General features: G+C 36.3%; 1 protein-coding gene across 5 annotated transcripts in view; it reads right to left on the reverse strand.

Moving 5' to 3' along the window:
- Nucleotides 1–13,700, reverse strand: part of LOC106877090 (zinc finger protein 28) — a 15,483-nt gene extending 1,783 nt beyond the window's left edge. The window contains exons 1-4 of one of the 5 annotated variants that reach the window (XM_014925884.2): nucleotides 13,185–13,700; nucleotides 10,765–10,861; nucleotides 7,866–8,046; nucleotides 5,370–6,175 (exon numbers count right to left, since the gene is read on the reverse strand). In XM_014925884.2, coding sequence (XP_014781370.1) covers nucleotides 5,370–6,175; nucleotides 7,866–7,993 — 934 coding nt within the window. In that variant the 5' untranslated portion in view covers nucleotides 7,994–8,046; nucleotides 10,765–10,861; nucleotides 13,185–13,700. Of the gene's footprint in view, nucleotides 1–5,369; nucleotides 6,176–7,865; nucleotides 8,047–8,693; nucleotides 9,003–9,916; nucleotides 10,211–10,764; nucleotides 13,141–13,184 lie in introns of those variants that run through there. The other 4 variants (XM_014925882.2, XM_014925883.2, XM_052973709.1 and 1 more) reach the window with 4 other exon arrangements.
- Nucleotides 13,701–14,716: the final 1,016 nt, after the last annotated feature.

The raw sequence follows: 14,716 nt of genomic DNA on the forward strand, positions 1-14,716 counted from the left end.
ATGAAATTGGCCAGTCCCCTCTCCCCAAATTTCAGGCCTTGTGCCTTTTAGTAGAAAGGCTGATTATTATTATTATTATGCAATGTATTGTAAGAAACAGTGTGTCAGGGAAATGCCTTGACATAGTTGTTCCAGTCTTTTGTGTTTTGAGTTCAAGTCTTTGCTTTTCTTCACTGTGGAGTCAATGAAATAAAGTATCAGTCTGAATGTTTAGTGGTGGGGGTCAACTAAGCCCTACATCTAAAAACTTCTGGCTATGTGCCTAAATCAGAAACTATTATTATTATTATTGAGTGAGAGAGCAGTGCATGCTATCAAAGTGAGACAGGGGGTAAAATATACAAAGCCCAATATACTCATCATGACTACCCGTCTGATAAGGGTACACCGGGCACATGCATCACAACCATATGTACGCAACATGGTGATCTCATATCAAGATAAACAACGCATGACCTTGCAGGTGGGGCCCAATTAGAATTTTCTTCAAGTCAAGTAGCCCATCCCGCTCAAATGGTCCCTGAATATGTTTATGGATGATGAACAAAATACCCATGTTTCCGAAGGTGAATTATCCAAACCCCAAAGACTATGATGCTCCCCCACTACTTCTGCTCATGATCAGAGATGCACATATCATCAGCCACCAAGGGACATGCTCAACTGGTTAAGGTCAAACAACTGACAAGCAAATCTGTGGTATTAAGCAGAATATTTGATGTAGCCCATCTTTTATACCAAGACAAGACAATGTACATGATAACACTTCCAATCAATTAAGATCAGAAGCCATAAGAGCCACTGCCTGGTATTGCATCAGGGCATTTATTATTATTTTTAGTATTATTATTAAGGGCATTTCATCCATCATTATATTCCGAGTTCAAATTCTGTTTAGGTCAACTTTGCCTTTCATCCTTTTAGAGTCAATGAAATAAGCACCAGTTGAGCACTGGAGGGGTCAATGTAATCAACTAGCCCTCCCCTCCTCCAAAGTTTCAGGTCTTATGCCTACAGTAAAAAGGATTATTATTGTTACTAGGGGCATTTCATCTTGTCTTTACATTCTGAGTCCAAACTCTGCAGAGGTTGACTTTGCCTTTCATGGTTGATAAAATAAGTACTAGTTAAGTACTCATGTTAATGTAATCAACTTGTTCCCTCCCCTTAAAATTTCATCCCATAGTAAACAGTATTATTATGGCAGCAAGCTGGCAGAATTGTTAGCACACCAGGCGAAATGTTTAGCAGTATTTCGTCTGTTGCTACGTTCTGAGTTCAAATTCCACTGAGGTCCACTTTGTCTTTCATCCTTACAGGGTCAATAAAAGAAGGAGTCAATGTAATTGACTAGTCCTCTCCTCCAAAATTTCAGGCCTTGTGCCTTTGGTAGAAAGGATTGATACTATTATTATTATTATTATTGTGGCAAGCTGACAGAATCATTAGCATGCTAGGCAAAATGCTCAGTGGTATTTCATCCATCTTTACGTACCAAGTTCAAATTCTGCTGAGGTCAACTTTACCTTTCATCCTCATGGGGATTAATAAATTAAGTACTCGTTGAACACTGGGGTTGACGTAATCGAATAGTCCCTTCCCCAAAAATTTCAGTCCATGTGTCTTTAGTAGAAAGGATTGTTGTTGTTATTATTATTATTATTATAAGGTGCAGGAGTGGCTGTGTGGTAAGAAGCTTGCTTACCAACCACATGGTTTCAGGTTCAGTCCCACTGCGTGGCACTTTGGGCAAATGTCTTCTACTATAGCCTCGGGCTGACCATAACCTTGTGAGTGAATTTAGCAGATGGAAACAGAAAGAAGCCCATCATATATATATATATATGTATATATATTTGTGTGCATGTCTGAGTCTGTCCCACCCACCATCACTTGACAACCGATGTTGGTGTGTTTACGTCCCCATAACTTAACGGTTCGGCAAAAGAGGCCGATAAAATAAGTACTAGGCTTACAAAGGGTTGATTTGTTCGATTAAAGGCGGTGCTCCAGCATGGCCAAAGTCAAATGACTGAAGCAAGTAAAAGAATAAGGTGGTGAGCTGGCAGAATTGGTAGCATGCCAGGAGAAGTATTTAGTGGCATTTTGCCTGTCTTTACATTCTGAGTTCAAATTCCACCAAGGTCAACTTTGCCTTTCATCCTTCCAGGGTCGATAAAATAAGTACCAGTTAAACACTAGGGTCAGTGTAATCAACTTAACCCCTTCCCTGAAATTGCTGGCCTTGTACCAAAATTTGAAAACATTATTATTATTATTATTATTATTATTAAGGCAGTGAGATGGCAGAATCATTAGCGTGCTGGACGAAATGCTTAGTGGTCGACTTTGCCTTTCATCTTTTGGGATTGATTAAGTAAGTACCAGTTATGCACTGAGTTCGATGTAAGCTGTTCCCTTCCCCCAAATTTCAGGCCTTGTGCTTACAGCAGAAAGGATTATTATTATTATTATTATTATTATTATTTCTATAAGACAGAATCATTAGAGCATCAGACAAAATTTCTTTTAGTATTTCTTTCAATTCTTTATGTTCTGAGTTCGATTCCCACTTTACCTTAACCCTTTTGCATTCAGATTATTTTGCCAAATGGAATGCTTGTTTATTCATATATTTTTAATTAACCATGTATTATTTCATAGCTTTGAGATTTTAAGGACGTGATTGCTTAGTTTTAGAAGGACATTGTAGGGTAGGTGTGAGAGGCTGGATCTGGGTCGTTTGAACATAAAACAGGCAGAATATGGCCGGATAATCAGATATATGTCACCCTTTTGTTTTAAGATTAAAGTATCATTGAAATATAGAGAATTGAAGTGAATGTAACATGAAAACTTACATTAAATGAAATAAAAATCATTTTGTAAAATATTGAAAATATTATCCCTCTAAAAGTTATAATGAAAAACACTATATCTATATAAGAGGGGTTAAATTAAAAATCTAAATTTTAATATCATTTTAGAAACAGGATCTTGGTGACCCTGCCAGTGCTGATGCATCCAGTTCACACTAAAGTGGTTGGCATTTGGAAGGGCATCCAGCTGTAAAAACCATGCCAAAACAAACCTTGCCAGTGCTGGTGAAACATAAAAAGCACAGTTCACTCTGTAAACGAAAACAAACCATGAAGTCTGGGGCAGTCTTTTGCCTAGCTAGGCCCTGACTAACTGTCCAACCCATGCCAGCATGGAAAATGGTCGTTAAATGATGATGATGATGATGATGATGATAACAACAATGAATTAATTCTACCAGAACCTTCTTCATAGAATCTGATTTGATTATTTTCGGTGCAGAAAATAGTCACATTACTGTCTGCAGAATTGGAAATTTTAATACTTATTAATTTTTACATTCAGTCAGAGTAAGACATTTTTACCAACCCTGACCCCACAGCTTTGCACAGCATTCCATTCTTTATAGCTACTCCCACCACTTACATGTGTTGGACATAGCTTACTCTAGCACAACATCTCACCTCTATCATCTCTTTACCATGAGGTTCAGCCTTTCTTCAGATCAGCTTTCACCACTTCATCCCTATGTCTTCCTCTCACACAGGTAAACTTCCATTTGGATCATTTGGTACTTCTTTATCTAATTGCTGTAATTCAGAAATGTCACATGTCAGTATCAACACAGTCTTCTCTCATGCCAAGGGGCAGCCCATAACTATGCAAGGAACAATTGTCACTGTGAGGTATTTTCAAATATCCACATACCCAGGAATACAAGATACTGTACAGCAATGATGCATATCATGTGCAAAACTGAACTGAAAATATAAGCACAGGATATACTAGTGGGTGCTGAAAAGTTCCTGGTTTTAAGGGTATGATGGAGGCCCCACCTAAGTTCTTTTACAGGACTTAGAAAAACTGAAGGACCACTGCAATAAGAGTGTGAATCTGAAAGGGGAATATGTATTTTCTTTTACCCAAAGCCAGGAACTTTTCAGTACTCCCCCATATGAAGATCTCATTGATAATGGCAACTAGACTGAAAGAATAAAATACACACAGGGACCATTTTGCTTCAAAATAGATGAGCTCTAAGTAACTGAAGAATTTTTGGCTTATAAATTTCTGACAGACACGCACAAATAAAATAACTGGGGACTTTGGTAATGCCACCTTATATCATGTTTTTAAGTACAATGAGAAAACTCAATATGAATATAAGTTTTTTTCTCATCAAAAACACTGACAGACTCTATTCATTCAATGTCTGTTTTTCCAAACAAGCATGTATTTGAAGCAGGATATTACAGCTGATGTTCTTTCTTACATTTTTTTCAAATAAGGATATTTTTTTAAATTCCATACAGAGCAACTAACCACAATGTTAACAAGGAAAAAGATATCAAATCACCATTTTGCTCAAGCATAGCCATAAGGTGTCAACATTTATACACACACACAACCATCACCACCACAACTGCTAATGTTTTAACATCCACTTTTTTTTCTGTGTTTGCATGGATCAGGTAATATTTTACTAAGGCAGATTTTCCACAGTCAAATATTCTTCCTGCTGGCAATCCTCCCCTGTTTCCAAGCAAGGCAATATTTTCCCATGGCAGGATATGCTTTCGCAGAAAATTGAAAATGAACAACACTACATGAATAACAATGATGTTCATTTACATCAAGTGATGCCAAGGCAGGAGATACACACACACATACAGTTATTAATATATATGTGACATGTTGTTTTCAGTATCATCATCATCATCAACAAAAACATTTAACATCCGTTTTCTATGCTGGCATGGGATAGACGGCTTGACAGGATAGACAAGGCCAGAGGCTACACCAGTTTTCATAGTCTGTTTTGGCTTGGTTTCTACAACTAGATGCCCTTCTTAATGCCAGTGTGTACTGGGTGCTTTTTACATGGCACCATCACCAGTGCTTTTTACAAGACACCTTCATTTTAAGATTGCAATTCTGTTGAGGTGGACAGGTTTTATCTGTTTACCAAAATCCATTCTCAAGGCTTTAGTTGATCCAGAAAAAACTCTTTGCTTAAGATGCCTTGCAGTGGGACTAACCCCAAAGCTATGTTCTTGACCACAGTCATGCCTATGTCAATAAAAAGAAGTTAAAACTTATAAAGAATTATTGCAAAAAACCCCAAAAAAACTGCATAATGTTAAATGATTGAACAGATGCAAGACACATTAGAAAAAGAGCTGATAACAGAGGATAAAGGAAGACAGTTTAAATAAAAATATTTAATAATCAAATATTCAGAATCAAATTTTACCGGTGAGTGTGTTAAATTATAAAGCACAAAAAGAAAAGGACTCTCCCCAGACACAACAAAATATTCAGGAACTTACCAAAATCAGCATCTTGAATTCTACTGAGCCAAACATCATTTCTTCTTTTACGTTTTGGTTCACTTTCTTCAGGTAAATCAGATTTTATATCACTTTTCTTGGTTCCATTCGTATCTTGTTCTTTACATTCAGATGACTCAACTACAAATTCTTCTAGAATATTTTCTTCACCATTTGGTTGAACAGAATTGTCTACTTTCTCTGCAACATCTATATTTTTTTCAGAATTTAAAACTGGAGAACTTAACGAATTACAAACTGGATCAACATCAGCAGGCTGTTCAAATATTGTTGCAATTTTGTCTTCAATACTAGAATCAAGCAACTGTTCTTTTGCCAGTTCTTCTTTTGCCAGTTCTTCTTTTGCTGTTTCTTCTTTTAAAGAGTCCGCAGCAGTGGAGGCATCATCTTGGCCACCACCACTACCATCACCACCACCATCATCATCACCATCATCATCATCACTACCATTAGATATTGTAGTTCTTTTACACTCTTGGGAATGACTTTCATTAGAAACACTGCCAGACATAGCACGATCGTCTGCCTGGTAGTGTTGTAGGCTTATTAGTACTTCAGCTGTCTCTCCACTTTCCTGGTCAACCAATCTGGCCTGAGAACCAGTAGCAGAGAGATCCCAGTTTGGCTGTACCAGAGTCACAGGTTCATTGCTGTACTGATCGTGGTTTATGCTAGCCTCATCTTTCACCTCATGGCAACTTTCATTAAGATTTTCAATCTGTACAGTAACCTTCTCACAAGGATCAATGCACTCTAAAAAATTGTTCTTCAACTCAAGTTTATTTCTGAAAATAGATGGGAAATGGAATTAAAGATAATACAATCTACCAAATTCAAAAAATAACAAATTCACTCACAAGGGTTTGGTTGGCCTGATATTATAGTAAAAGACACTAGCCCAAGGTGCCACACAGTGGAACTGAACCCAGAATCATGTGGTTGGGAAGCAAGTTTCTTACTACACAACCATGCCTGTATATGTATGTATGTACGCGTATGTATGTATGTATGTATGTATGTATGTATATATATATATATTTTATGGGTGGTGCACCAGTATGGCCTCAGTCTCTGGCTGAAACCAGTAAAAGAATAAAAGAATATCATACATAGAAAGTGTTTTCTACCATAGCCCATGCCAGTTGATGCCCCATGAATGAATTTAAGAGACTAAAACTGTGCAAGAACCCATCATGCATTTGTGTATATGTGAGCATACATAAATACACGTGCGCGTGCATGCAAATCTGATAGGCTGCTTTTACTTTTTACTTTTTCTACCAAATTCATTCCTAATGCTTTGGTCAGTTCGAGATTATAGTAAAAGGCATTTGCCCAAAGTGCAGCACAATGGACTGAACCTGAGACCATGTGGTTGGAAAGCAAACTTCACAACCACATAGCCACATCAGCAAACAATTTGATTACCTAAAGTAGTACAGTAATTGATTATTATTTTTATTACATACCAGACTACTTGTGACCTGTTGGGTCACTGATGGTTCAGGTAATAAAACATTAAACCTGATTTCAACATTACATTGAAATGAAAATTAATTTTACAATGATTTAGTTAAATATTTCAATTCGTTCATGTCATCATTATTTCTGGTTTACAAATTCATGTTTAAGGTTTTATTGATTATTTACAGCATCTAACAGAAATAGAACTTCCAGGATAAACCTGAACTCCAGTAACAGCATTTATTTATGGCATACGTGCACACTTCTACAAAAATGCAAAAGGAATTGTTATAGAACATAACACACAGGGTATTTTCCCCATTATGTGCCATTTTGGCTATTTATGAAGGTACCCAAAGAAAACGTGTATCCATAGTCTAATTTATGCAAAACTTATTTTTTATTCCATTTGTATTCACATTTCAGGGGTACCTTGCTTTCAGAGTATTTTCCAATTATGTGGGGAGTTGGCTGTTTTAAATTACAGACAAGCAAGCAAGCAAACACAGAGTTTTCTCATGGAAACTCTGGGAAACTGGCCCTTATGAGTCAGCATAACTCAAGAAGGTAATTTTACTTTTACCTGTTAGTACTGATGCCTCATAAAAAGCACTGGTGCTGGTGCCTTGTAAAAAACACTGGTGCTGGCGCCTTATAAAAAGCACTGGTGCTGGTGCCACGTAAAGAGTACTGGCACTGGTGCCATATAAAAAGCTCCTAGTACACTCTATAAAGTAGTTGGCATTAGAAAGAGTATCCAGCTGTAGAAACCATGCCTGTGCAGCTATCTAGCAAGCCAGCTCCCATCAAACTGTCCAAACTATGCCAGCAAAGAAAACAAACATTAAATGATGATGAAGATGATTAACTCACAGAAAACAGAGAGAACACAGTACAAGGTGCAGTGTTTATAGAGAGTGTAAAAACTACAAAGGAGTAAGCAGAATGGTACATTAAAAGAACAATTACAAAAGTAATAATAATGAAAATGCATATGAAATGAGAACTTACTTATCATAGAGTTTGAAGAAAAATTCTAATAATCCATTTTCATCAAGGCTCATCTCATCACGAATACACTGAAATCTTTCAGCATTCTCCCTTGTAAATATTAAAGATACAAACTTCTGTGTTCCCATAATGCAAAATTGTTTAATTTTGTGATTTCCAACTCTACCATCACTTCTTTCAACTGCAATGAGAAAAATAATAAAATTTTGAAACATTTATTGAGCTATAGCTGCAGGAACAGCTGTATGGCTAAGAAGCTCACTATCATCTACTATCACCCTCAATGTCCTCACATATCCACCACAACTGAGGTGTTTAGTATCAAAGTGTCCTAAGTACCACCCTGGCCATTTTCGAAGTTAGTATATCATTTTCTTTGACTCATCATCATCGTCGTTGTTTAACGTCCGCTTTCATGCTGGTATGGGGTGGACGGTTTGACTGAGGGCTGACAAGCCAGAAGGTTGTACCAAGCTCCAATCTGATCTAGCAACGTTTATACAGCTGGATGACTTTCCTAATGCCAACCACTCCAAAAGTGTAGTGGGTGCTTTTACGTAGACTTGAAACATCAAATATTTCTTCCATTTTTCCTGATCATTAAACTAATACACCCTGCTTGTTGTTCCCTCACTTGTCTCTGTCTTGTATTTTGAATCATATATATATGATATAGTTTGTGCATGAGGATCATCAGAAGACAATCAACGACAGTAGTAAGAATTTTGGTAGGACCTCAAATGACCAAAAGTCCAACCATCCACATACATAAACAGCCACAGCCACACACACGCACAGACCTGTGCACATACACATACCCACACATACCTCCTTCTCTTGCATTCTCCTGTCTTAGAAAGAACTTTTTCTTCGCCCATTCTCTTCCGGTCATTTCAATATGTGACTGCGTGTGTATCATTGGCCATTTTCTTTCTTCATCTTCCTTCTTTGGACTTTTTCTATATTTCTGATGAAGAGCTCCACTCGAAACGTGAAATCCTCTTTCTTTTCTTTCCTATCCTGGGCATCCAATAACACAGTTCTTGTTCCACGTCCTCACGTTGTTGTTTTTTCTTGCTTGTTCTTGTTTGGATTGACTATATATATATATATATATATGTATATATATATATGGATCCTAATAAATGGAGCAAAACACATGTTAATAAAAGTTCCTTTAATTCCTACATATGTTTCGATATATATGATAGTTCTTTCACAAAGAAGAAAGAGCTGTTGGGGTTCCTCATTTATTTCTCTTCAGGGAGTTCATAATACCTCTGGTAACTATTAACGTATTTCAATTATCGAAAGTTTTAATAACTGAGATAATATTAATATATACATAAACTAATATATATACACACACACACACACACAGAGAAATATCTATGTGTATCTGTCTTTGTGTCACCTTTCCACCCACTGACCACCACCTGATAACTGATGGTTTCCCTATATCTCCAAAACTTAGCAGCTCAGCAAAATGAGACCACTTAGAATAGATACCAAACTTAAAAAAGGAAAAGAAGTGCCAGGGTCATTTTATTCAACAAAACCCTTCAGAATGATGCTGTAGCATGGCCACAGCCCAATGACTGAAGTAAAAGAAGATACAATATATGTTGCTTGTGTATTCCATAATTTTTTTTTTTCTTTTCTACCTCTGGAGATATTTCAGCCATTATCAGTATTATCTGGACACAGATGAGGATTGGCAACAGGAAGGGCATCCATCCATAGAAAATCCACCTCAACAAATACCATCTGACCCAGCCAAGCATGGAAAATAGATATCAACCCTGTAGCATTCAGATTATTCTGTCAAATGTAACGCTTATAAATTGAAACATAATTATTTCTAAATCTCTTGAGAGACATTCAGTAGCAGTATTCTAAAGTAAAGATTATTTGCCAACATAATGTGGCAGTTGGGACGAATGTTACTGTTATTTAGCCCCAGGAAACATTGTCTCCAGCTGGCTATATGACACAGTATTTGTGTCCTTATATTTTTATAATGCTTATACATTCATGTTATTTTGACTTACTCATGTATTATCTTGTAGCTTTCAGATTTCAATGATATGACTTTATATTTAGAAAGACAATGTAGGGTAGGTGTGAGAGGTGTGTTTGGACACAAAACAAGAAGAATATTTGGGCCGGATATGGTTGGTTTAAATGCTATAGAGTTAAACAATGATGATGATAGAATAAATGGTAATAAGGAGTCAATAGTTGTTGAGTTTAACTTTTGAAGTTGTCTAGGTCCAACTTTATCTTATCTAGTTATTAAAGTTAAACATTATTCTCTGGTTCAGAAGTCAGTCGACCAACCTGCCTCTATACAGTCATCCAACCAGCTAAAAAGGATGTGACTTGAGGGAGCCAAAGCTCCCTCAAGTCACATCCTTGCATCTTTTGTTTAAAAAACTGGAGGATACATTGAATAAAAGACAGGAGATGGTCGGAACTTGCTTAACATGATCACTCGCCCTGCTGAAATCACATCCTACTGTCACAGAGAAATTATATGTTAGATAATGCAGATAGATATAGACTTGCGCCTTAAGTGGATGTTGGGACGATAAATTCTTAACTGTTACACCATTTCACCCGTTTCATGAGACGAGTGTAATCTTTGATCGTCTGCTTTTGGAATAGCTAAGTAGCGGTTAATTCCTTTTGTGAAAGAATATTTTGTCCAAAAAAAAGTTTTTCTTCTTTTGGAGGGGGATGCAAACCCCGTACTCTTTTTCGGTAAATTTTTACTGTTACACCCATCTCACCAGATAAATAAAAAATACCAAAGAATGATCGTAGTTGGATGACCTTTGATCAAAACTCCTAACCTACAGCCAAATAATAACAACGAAGCATACGTTCTGTGAGTTACCTTAATCAGATCTTATCTACAGGTCGTCAGCTGGGGGACTTGCGCTGTTGCAGTGTGTTGCTGCATTCATCATCTGTCGGTATATTCTCAACAACAACTAATAAAAAGAATTCAGTAGATCCAAAACAGTAAATGATAATTAACAACTTACAACTTCTTTAAATATTTATAAATATTACGCAAATTATTTCCTTCTGTGGATTAAAGAAAAAAAAATTCACTCCGGTAATTATCTCCCCTTGTTACTGACCCAATATTAGATGATCTCTCCATGTGTAACTTTTACGCACCGGCTTCCTGTCCTAAGCGTAACCCTTCGACTGATAAGACAGCTGGACAAAGTTATTCTATCTCACAATCTTATTTCCTCTCCTTAAGGAAAACCTGAAGTCTATATAAGAAATGTATCGATTAAATCATGCAGTTTCATTCAGCCTATAAATATACACTTCTTTGAACAGAGTGCAAAGTCGGAGGTTTTTTGGGGTGGGGGGCCGTTAAGTAAATCGATCCCAACGTAACGTGGATGCAAAATAATACTAGAAGGCTTCTGGAGAATCTTATTTAAGAGGGGAGAAGACAGGAAATTAAAAACTACAATGCCCATCTATTCAGTTCATAACATAAACTAGTATTTCTACAATAATAAACTTTGAGAAAAGAAAAATAATAACAAAAAACGGATACACGGGTAGAGGAATGTTTGCAGTGAACAACCACGTCCGACCCGGTTTCAATTGCCAATTGAAACCATTTTACATAAGTCTCTTTAGTATTAGAAATAATTGTGAATCGTTTGATAGGTAGTCTATTCACAAGGCGACAAGCATATTTATTTATTTTTATCAAATTAATTATTTCCTTTTCCTCGTTTACATAACTGGTAATTTTGCTGTGCAGGTAATCTAATAATTTTATCAATGCAGAGCAAATACGCAAACATTAATATTAATATTTTGCCGTTTATTGTATGTTTCATTCATAAATTTTGTTAATTCAATTCATTGTTTTTATTTTTTCGTTGGTATATCTTGTAATTTTAAGAATATTGTGAAGTACCAACAAATTGCTGATGCGTTATTTCGTTTCAATGTTATTATTGTAATAAAGTACTCATTACAATGCATAGACATATTCTGCAGTATTTCAATTAGCTCCGAATTATCAATATTCATTAAAATTTACTGAATATAAATCCAACAAGAAAAAGAAAATATATCAGTTAACTGCGGAATTCTGTTTTACGCACGGCATAAAACCCCTCACAACTTTTTTTATTTTACAGAATTTTTAGAAGATTTTTGCGAATTTGTATTCTACACACGGTAATTCAAATACCACTATGCAAAAAAAATTGTGTCATTTAAGGGGTATTTAACTGGACCACATCAAACCGTCCTCGTTTGTTAGTCACTAACGTATGTTTTTCTATATCTGTCTCCACGTAAACACATTTAATGGTCTATTGTTAGGATATAAGCTAAAAATTTGGACGGTCCGTATTTAAAACTGTATTAAAAATTAACAAAAAATTTCTTTTGCACAGTCATATGAATTCCTGTGTGCAGAACACAAATTCACAAAAATTTTCTGAAAATTCAAAAAAATAAATAAGTTATGGAGGGGTTATATGCTGTGCGTGAAGTAGAATTCTTCTGAAAGCCAAACAGTTATACAAATAGGTGCTTCATTAGATTCAACCAGTCCAACAAGACCGAACTACCAAATGTTAAAGAGAGATTGATGAGGGAATGTCAATGCTAATATGAAAGTTCAGGAATGCAAAGACAGGTTTCGAGGAAGAGATACTATGAAGATGCTCGACAAGTTAAAAAGAAATAGCAGCAAAAATCTTCCTGAGATCACACCCTATCATCATCAAAAAAGTAGGAAGGATATTTTGAACAATATGGTTCCAGATATATACAAAGACGGATTTAGTGCGGCTGGTCTGGGACGAAACATTTTGGTTCTTAAATATAATAATAATCCTTTATACTATAGGCACAAGGTCTGAAATTTTGGTGGATGGGATAAGTCGAAATCATCGTAACTGGTGCTTATTTCATCAACCCCGAGAGAATGAAAGAGTTAGTCGACTTCGGCGGAATTGGAACTCAGAACGTTGACAGAAGAAACGCCGCCAAGCATTTCCACTAGCGAGCGAAAGATTCTGCCAGCTCGTCGCTTTATTGATGATAATAATAATAACAATAATATAAATGCTTAGAATTAAAAAAAAACATCATAAACGAAGAAACCCTTGTAAAGATACTACTAGGTCATGTTAATTAAGTATAATGGTCGCGAAGTAATATCGATGACATTGGCTCCAGAACTGAACAAATGAAAGACAAGAAATGCGTGAAATACTTGAGAAAAAAAAACAACAAAAATTAAAAATATCTTTGCGAACAAACCTTTCTAAGGGGAGTATGAAGCCTCAGCAAGATGTCCACCATCACGCACTCTCCTTGCATTTGTCTTTTTATCTTCAGTTATCCCGATTCTCTGATTGGTTGATGCGATTGATTGCGTAACGCCTCACTACCTTTAGTGCTCGCCTAACATCTTTATTAAAGACCAGCTGGCATTTACTCTAGTTGTTTATTGAAAATTCACACAAATATATACATCATTTTGTTACTACTCTGAGTTTTTCAAGTGTCAGTATTTTCATAATAGCGCCTCTCACAACAGCATTACTGCAAATTTTGTGTCATTATTGAGTGCTATTTTTTTCTTTTGTACATAAACTCTAATTTATATACGCGCATACATATACATTTCAATCTAATATTTTTGTTCTCATTTCCATACTGACCTTTATGATCATTGTTTGCCTAATCTCTTGTTTACCGCTATCTCAAGCATAGAGAGAGATGTGGATGGGTAAACATATAGAAGCCTGCTAATACATTCATGCATAAGCCAATAGTTATATATAAATAAGAATATCGACTCAGACAGGCAGGTTGATGTGTAAGACAGCTGGATGGACAGACAAACATAGTAATGGACAAGTTGGGACACTTGAATACATGCCAGGAGCTATATATAGAAGACATATGCAGGGGCTTAGCTGTGGTTTTGGCAGCCTCCTTCTATAGACGTAATATTCCTTCAACTGCGACAAACATTGTTATCTAAAAAGTGGTCGTCCTATGCGGACCATTTATTCCGCACATCAGACGCTATGCTACTTAAATAGATGAACGCACACGCGCGCGTTTTGTATTAAAAGATTTGTTACGTAAAGTTTTATATACATAAAAAGTACCCTCTCATTTACATATTGGGCGAAAGTAAAGAATACGAACACCCGGTGTTTAGGGTAAGGGATTAGGGTTTTTATTACGCCGAAAACGGGTAGTGTGCGTATTCTTTACCTCTGCCACATATTGTAATATTTTTCTGTTAAAGGAAAACCGATATTAGATAAGAAATGTATGTTGTTTTCCACCTTCCACTTGGTTTTGAATGGTGGCATCATTTTGTATCATTAATAAGACTGGCCATTTTTGACAACGCGAGTATATATTATACAGCTGTATAAAGTGCCATTTGATCAAATGTGGACGTGGAAGATTTGCAACGAAGTGCTGAGGACTGACCTAAAGAACCTGAGCCTCGCGGAAGAAATGACAAAGGACGGGGGATGTCTAACAATACTAGGTTCTCAAGAAAACACTCTCGTCACAGCAAAACTGACTTATATAGTATTATTCTTTTATTTGCTTTAGCCTAAAGGTTCTGGCCATGTTAGGGTACCAATATTATCATCTTTTCAACGTGGTTGGCTTTTGGTGAATGATGGAGTTTGACTGGTATTGTTTCTTTCATTTGAGTTTCCTACCATGGTATAGGTTTATCTTAGATCTTGGACAGCAGATAGCCAAGTTGCATATACGAGGTGGTATCAAAAAGTTCCCGGACTAGTTTTGTAGCGCGC

The sequence above is a fragment of the Octopus bimaculoides genome, chromosome 16, assembly GCF_001194135.2.
Source record: "Octopus bimaculoides isolate UCB-OBI-ISO-001 chromosome 16, ASM119413v2, whole genome shotgun sequence".
Classification (NCBI taxonomy): domain Eukaryota; kingdom Metazoa; phylum Mollusca; class Cephalopoda; order Octopoda; family Octopodidae; genus Octopus; species Octopus bimaculoides.